The sequence below is a fragment of the Plodia interpunctella genome, chromosome 12, assembly GCF_027563975.2.
Source record: "Plodia interpunctella isolate USDA-ARS_2022_Savannah chromosome 12, ilPloInte3.2, whole genome shotgun sequence".
NCBI classification, from domain to species: domain Eukaryota; kingdom Metazoa; phylum Arthropoda; class Insecta; order Lepidoptera; family Pyralidae; genus Plodia; species Plodia interpunctella.
Window position 1 is genome coordinate 7,004,200 of NC_071305.1, and position 8,298 is coordinate 7,012,497.

The following is an 8,298-nucleotide window of genomic DNA, read 5'->3' on the forward strand; positions in this document are numbered from 1 at the left end:
AAGTTCACTATGATGATTAATTGTTTCAGGGCACAAGATGCTGGATTTTTAAGAAGTAGTTTCCGTGTCGTTTACATTTAAAATCATATATGTATGTAAAAGCGGTGGTGGTGTAATGGTTAAGACCCCGCCTGTGGATCGAAAAGTCCCAGGTTCGAATGTTACTCGTGCCACATGAGTTTGTTTAACAATCTGACTCATGTGTTCATTAACCACCACTTGTTTCCGGTGAAGGAAAAACATCGTGAGGAAACCTGCACAATTGTTGTTTATTAAATTGAGTGTGAAATGGAGAAGGGAATGGCAAACTACTCCATTAATAATGCCAAGAAAGTTATTACGTGTGTTTCATTCCATGTAATGACCACGACCCTTAGTCATGAGGAATATGACTATGAAGAGATGTAAATGCTGCATACAAGGTCAAATTAGCAAACCGCATTTTTTTTTAAGTTTACTCAATTTTTGATATGATTTCATTAATATTATAATACACTGTTCAAAAAATAAGGCGTAGGTGAAAATCTATATAAGTTAGATCAGCTAAGCTGGACTACCTGTATGGGCCAATTGAATTTACAGCCCCCACGATAAGAAATAAGATGACGAAACTCAAAAATTTCAGCCGTCACAACAAACTCTATAGTTGGCTTTCATAGGGTGGCCGTCATTCAACCGATTCGGACATAAACGTAAGTGATGCATGTAATTAAGTTGAGAATAGGGTCTGCCCCTATTTGGTATTTGGAGTGACTCCACGTAATTCGTCCAGCAATTTGACGGCGCGTCAGTTCTGGGAGGGCCCCCTATCGATCAATTAAGCATTCATTGCTTGCCTCTTGAAATGCCAGACTGAAATTAATTTGCAGTTCCTACTCACTGAAAAATGTGGTCAAACGCGAGCCATAATCAATTCATAAAACGTGGAATATTTGAGTGAGTTTCTTTATAAACAGTTAAAAAAAATAATTTTTAAATAAATAATCTTTACCTTACCATTAGAACAAACAGAGATAGCAAAGTAATGAATAGAATACTTGTTCGCCGCGAACACAATAAATATTCACGTGTATTTTTAAACACTGTTATCAGCATAAAATAAATGAGTATTTCTTATATTACCTACAAGATACAAATATAGAGAAAAACTAGGTAATACACAATGAAAGAATCTTATTAGGAATCAGATCTATGGACGAAATCAGAAATTTGGAGATAAGAAAAAAGACTAACCAGTCGGCAGTCTAAGAAGACGGCAGACATAATAAACAATACAATAAAATGTACATTGTGCTCTCTGAGCGTTACACTTTCAACTATACATTCTGCCTACGTCAGGTCAGCCTAGGGTGCGCATCGATCAACGCATTACCCGTAATCTTGTTGGTCCGTCTGTCCCCTCATCCCCTCAGGACACTATTTACAAATGTAGTGAAATGACTGACTTTTAATTTAACGTCCGAGCTATGGTATTTTTATTAATTGATGTTTAGAATAATGTTTTAAATTACGATAATAAATTTAATATCAGGTACCTCCATTGTTCCAATAGTGTCTGAAAAGCTTTAGTATAGCAATACTAGTCTATTTTAGTCACAAAATTAATTCCGTTTTCAGTAGGTAACGGGTTAAGTTTTAAAATTAATAAAATAATATAAAAGCAAACATGACAAATACCATACAAAAAATTACATGGTAAAGTGCTTCCCTAAATCTACCCATTCAGAAAAACCTCAAAAGAAAACTGATCCGTATGATGGGCATCCCAATACGCAGAGCGATTGATATTCAGGATATTTCCCTGGAAAGCCATCGATCTTGTTTAAGTTCACACTATGAGTGACCCGGCGTGACTCGCCCGCAATCTATCATGCCGCAGTAAAAACTGAACGAGAGACATATATCACTCGGTCACTTGTCAGTATCACGATTTAAGCTATAAACGACGGGCGTGGTTTATTTTTAACCAACTTCGAATTGACAGATTGACTTGTAATTTTGACTAATCTCGTCCGTGAGAATCTATAATAAGTGGCATTATAGATTCTACCATGGTTTTGAAAACGTCAAAAAATATTATGCCCATATAAATATACAGTCTAAGGATGGAAGTATAAGGGTGTGACGTAGTCAGGTAAATGAAACGAGTGAATGCTCGAATAATACTACTATATTTGAAGGAATAACACAATTATATAGGTGGTACAAAGATTAACATAATAGAAGATTAAATAGGTACTTAGTCTAACCTCACATCACCGCACTTATTGAAAAAAAAAATGAATTTATATAATATATTTTTTTTTACAGTCAAATTGATAAAATATAATCTATTTTTTACGTTTTATAATAAGGTTTTGTACGGTTTTTATGTACAATGTCTATTTTACCATACTTATTTATTATCTCTACGTTTGGTGGTATGTCCTTAATAACTTTATAAGGGCCTAAATATATATTATCTAATTTATTACTAGGTGTATTATTTTTTACTAAAATTAAATCATTTTCCTTATAGCTTACAGGATTAATATTTTTGTCATACACATACTTTCTATTTATCTTACTTCTTAACAAATTATTTCTAGCCTCTTTTTGAGAAAGTTGCAAACGGTATTTCAATTCATGTGGATAGCTCTCATAATTATAAAGAGGTTCTACATCATTTGTCAGATTACTAGGGAGAGAACATTTCTTACCAAACACCAACTCGTACGGGGTGAAATCTGTTTCAGTATGAACTCCTGTATTGTAAGAGAAACACCAAAAAGGAATCCACTTACTCCACATCTCCGGGTGATTCTCTGTTTGAATACGTAGAAACGCATTCAAATGTTTGTGAGTGACTTCCAGAGCTCCTATGGACTCGTGATGGTGGGCTGTTGAGTTGAGTTGTTTAATATTTAATAATTTACATACCTCTTGAAAAATTTCTGATAAAAACTCCTTCCCTCTATCTGTAGCTATACATTTTGGCACACCATACCTGAGAATAAAATTATTAACAAACGATCTTGCTACTTCATCAGCTTTTTTGGAAATTAAGGGATAACCTTCTACATATTTTGTCAGTTCGCATTGACACGTTAGTATATAAGAATAATTATCATTATCTCTTTCCAAAGGACCAACAAGATCTAAGAATACTTTTTCAAATGCAGTATGCGCTGTACTAGTAATTTCCATTGGTTCTTTCTTTGGTATTGAATGTTTTTGACGTTGACAACTGTCGCAACGTTTTACAAATTCTCTAACATCTTTATCAATACCAGGCCAGAAATAATATTTCTTTATGTTGTTTGACATTCTTCTCATACCAGCATGGCCACTGCTAGGCAAGAGATGAAAATCATTTAAAATTATTTTTCTATCATGTTTATTCTCAATTCTTTTTACATTACTTAAAATACATATACGCGGTCCGGACCTATTCTTATCGTTTTTTATTTTATCTAATAATTTTTCTATAAAAATTTCATTATCTTTACTCTTTAATATGTATATTTCTTCTAACTTTAATAAATTACAAAAATTATCTAAATCTCTCACAAATTCGCCTCGCGTCATTTGTGATTGAGAATCTAGAAATTTCACATAAATTGTTCTTTTACTTTCAATATAGCATAATATTTTATTTTCTTTTGTGATAATTCCCTCTTTTTTAAATTGTTTTAGTCCCTTAATATCAATAAGTTTTAATTCTACTGATTCTTTCGGTCTTATATGGGTACTTACGACCTTTGGTTGATCAGGCCTCAAGTCTAAAGCATCCATATCTACCGATGAATCTAGTTTATTTAATTTTCTTGCGCCCGCTCTTGTCATAACATTAATAACACTTTCGTGCATTTCTTTTAAATCATTTAATGTGATTCTAGACAATGCATCTGCAGCTGCATTTTCAGAACCTTTAACATATTCTACTTCAAAATTATATTCCTCTAATATGATTCTAAATTTCATGAGCCTACTCGAAGGATCTCTCATATTGAACAAGTATACTAGTGGTTTATGGTCTGTCAGTATTTTAAATGGGCGTCCATATAAATATGGACGAAAATACTTCACAGCCCATACTATTGCTAGCAATTCTTTTTCTATCACTGGATAATTCTTTTCACCTTTATTTAAGCTCCTACTAGCATAAGCTATTGGTCGTCCATTTTTGTTTGATAAAATTGCTCCTATAGCATTATTTGAAGCATCAGTTTGTACTATAAATTTATTTTGTTCCGAAAAATCGGGATACTGTAACACAGGTGGGCTTATTAGTAGTTCTTTTAGTTTTTCAAAAGAGTTTTGACTTTCGGTATTCCATTCAAATGGTACGCCTTTTCTAGTTAATTTATTTAAAGGATATGCGATTTCTGCAAATTTTGGTATGAATTTTCTATAGTAATTCGTGAAAGCTACAAATCTTTTTACTTCGTCTGAATTTGTAGGAACTGGATAATTTTGTACTGCAGATATTTTTGCAGGATCCGGCATTATACCTTCATTAGAAATCACATGACCTAAATACAAAATTTCTTTTTTAAGAAAATCGCATTTTACTGGGTTCAATTTTAAATTGACCTGACGTAATCTTTCAAAAACATCTTGTAAATTTTTATTATGAATTGTTAAATTACGGCCAAAAACAATTAAGTCATCTAAATAAATTAGACATTTTTCATAATTTAGACCAGCCATTGCCAATGTAATCATTCTGGAAAATGAACTTGGGCTAGTTTTAAGTCCCATTGGCATACGTGTCATCTGATACTGTCCTGAATGGAAAGCTGTAAATTTTCTACTGTTTTCATCTAAATTAACATTATAGTATCCTTGATGCAAGTCTAAATGTGTGAAATAAATGCTACCTGACAACGAGTCCAGAATTTCAGTAATATCTGGTAGTGGGAATTTATCGTCTTCAATCTGATTATTCAATTTCCTATAATCTACGACAAGCCTCCATTTTTTGTCTCCTGTTGAATCTGATTTTTTAGGTACTAACAGTATTGGACTAGACCAATCGCTCTTGCTAGGTTCAATTATCCCTTCCTCTAACATTTTATCAATTTGGCGTTTAATTTCGTCCTTTTGAGAGTATGGCAAACGATATTGTTTTGAGAAGATTGGATTTGTATTAGGTTTGACAGAAATAGTATGTGTGTATACATCAGTAGTACTTAATTTATCACCAGGGAGGTAAAATATATCTGAATATTTAGCGCAAATGTTCTCAATAGTTTTTTGTTCCTCAATATTTAAATGTTGCAATTTCATTAATGAGAAAAGTTTTTTCACTCTATTTGAATCGGTCGTTGACTTTTCAAATTCACAAATATTATAGTTACTAACTTTATCAATTTTTGGATTTATTTCTGTGAGTTGAACATCATTTTCAGTAACATTAAGTATTCTAACAGGAATCAATCCATCTTTTGGTGAACATATGGAACTTGCTAAAAATATACCATGTTTTATTTCTTGAGATAATATGACACAATCTTCATTAATGTCCGTATGTATAAAATGTATTGACTCGCTTCTAGCTGGGATCTCAAAAATAACATTACATGTATTTATTAAAGGTAAAGTAATTTTCGAATTAATAAATAATGTCAAAGTATTTTTACTGAAGTCTAATTGAGCTTTGCATCTATTTAAAAAATCACGGCCTAAAATTCCACTTCCTTTAATTGGTAAATTTTGAAAAACAAAAAACTTATGATTGAATGTTTCATTATTAAAAGTTAATGGTAAAAATAAGTATCCTATTGCTTGTACACTTCCACCTAAACCGTTGACTGTTACATTCTCCTTATGGATTGGAATGTTACATTCTATAGCATGTTTATACGTACATGCCGATATTGATGCTCCAGAATCTACTAAAAAATATTTTTTGTTATAATTATTACATGATGATGAAAGTAAAGAAATATAACAATTACTATCACTGGCTAAAATAAATTTTTCACTATTCCTCACGAAAAAACTGATTCAAAGAAAGTTCTGACTCTTCAAATTTTTCGAAATTATTATTATCATTATCATGCATTAAATGAATATTACGATTATTACGCATCCCTTGATTTCCTCTAGTTGAATTAAAAAATTTACCTCTCTGCTGTGGACCTCCGCTACTTCCTCGCGTGTACTGACCTCGTGACCCTTGTCCTCGAGAAGCTAGATGAGCTGCTTGCTGTCCTCGAGCTCTTCCTCTATGTACAGGATAGCGGCAACGTCCTCCACGCCAGCTTCTATAATAATTTGAACCATTGTTGAAATATTTATTATGGTATGGTTTCTTGTACATACCCATGATTTCTCCAGATGTTGAAGGAATTGATACTTCTTCATCTTGGGCTGCCTGTACAGCATCTTTAAGTGAACTATAATTCCTGGCAGAAATAATCGTACTAAGTCGACGATTACGCAAGCCGTCAGCAAATTGCTTAACAGCCATTTTTTCATTAATAGGTTTTAATATTTTATAGCATTGATCATTCCCGTCAGCTTGCGTTATCGTTAAATCAACAAATAGTTCCGTTATTTCTTTACCATAGTCAGCAATTGACAAGTCATTTTGTCTAATTTTTTGTAATTTATTTTGTATTGCCGTTGCAGCTTTCTTACACAATAATACATTTCTCATATCAATAATTAACTCATTAACTGATTCATATTTTGATTTTAATTTTAACTTAGCTTCAGGAGAAAGCCTACTTTTTAATACGAAATTAATTAAATTTTGTTTACATGTATCTTCTTTCAATAAAGTATTATAATATTCAATGTTATCAATCAACTGTTTTGTATTCGACTCCTCATTTGTCATAATAGGTAAAAGATTTAACGCCGTTTTTAAATCAAAAGAATTCATGTTGAACGATGACTTCGGCTTATCACTATTACACAACACTAAAATATTTTCAAGTAACTCTAAAAATCGACTACAATAATTTTTGATTAATATAATATCATCCGAACTATAATATTTTCTCTTAAGTTTTTCTTCAAAACCTATCAGCCACGTCTCATATTTCTCATAGATTGCATTAATCTCATTTAATTTGTTTACTAACACTTTTTCCGTTCTTCGACTGGCTCCTAATTTAATTAAATATACTCTAATTTTCTTTAATTCCTCATACAATGATATAATAGTTTCCATTAGTCACTTACCACCATAACGTAGAGTAAAATATTCTTGTACCTGTGCACATAAAGAACATAACACATTAAAAAATAAATAAAAATAGACTTTAAAATATAATCGCGATTACAATTAACACTATCAAGTCCAAAGTTCAGTCACAGTGCATCATCCGTCCGTCCGTATATGGAAAGTCGCTGCATTCCTTACCGGTGACCTATATCTCGTACATAAAATTATTATTAGGATATTTGATTATATATTTAAGATACTTTTTTTTTTTTTTTTTAAGTAGATTATTGTATTTTATTATTTTCACTTTTTTTTTTTTTTTTTTTAATATTTATTTTTATATAATAAATTTTCACTTTTGAAATATATTTATGCACTTTTATTTTTATTTATTTTTTACACCATTTCTTTTGAATAGATTTTTTGGGGTGGGTTAAGGTCTTCCAACTGTCGCCGGAAAAGTGATCTTCTTATAGTCGCCCGATTTATCTCCTTAACAATCCATTTTCTATGGCATTTTCTATATAGTCGATATATGAAGAACAGCACGCCACACAGTATAATTAACAGGATAACACACAGGATAATATTTGTGGTGCTCATATGAAAGCGAATTTGTTCTGTAGTTGCTTTATTATCGCCAGCCGCAGCATTCTGGATGACCAGGGTTTCTTCTTTAGACTGTGGGGAGCCCATTATTTTTGTGAAATTTTTTATTCACGTGTACACTAGCGTTTAGTCCGAAACAAAGATAGAACTGGTACTTTTCCATTGTCCTTATTAACGATTACACGAGTAACGTCTCAAATTCGCGGCGCGGTGGAAGATTCCATAGGCAGGGTCGCCATATAAGGGTGTGACGTAGTCAGGTAAATGAAACGAGTGAATGCTCGAATAATACTACTATATTTGAAGGAATAACACAATTATATAGGTGGTACAAAGATTAACATAATAGAAGATTAAATAGGTACTTAGTCTAACCTCACAGAAGGATCGTTGTAAACCCATTACAAATGTTGAACCCTAAAATGTAAGCGCGATGGAATTCTATTAGTTGTTTGATACATCGCTCTGCATTACACAGCTTTGGTGGAGTCCCAACCCCAACTATATACCATTTTGGTATTTAATTTCGT

At 32.1% G+C, this 8,298-nt stretch overlaps 1 protein-coding gene across 1 annotated transcript; it reads right to left on the reverse strand.

Moving 5' to 3' along the window:
- Positions 1–2,152: 2,152 nt before the first annotated feature.
- Positions 2,153–8,144, reverse strand: LOC128674291 (uncharacterized). The gene has a single exon (XM_053752777.2). The coding sequence runs from the start codon at positions 7,163–7,165 to the stop codon at positions 5,969–5,971; it is 1,197 nt and encodes a 398-aa protein (XP_053608752.1). The 5' UTR covers positions 7,166–8,144; the 3' UTR covers positions 2,153–5,968.
- Between the last annotated feature and the right edge of the window lie 154 nt (positions 8,145–8,298).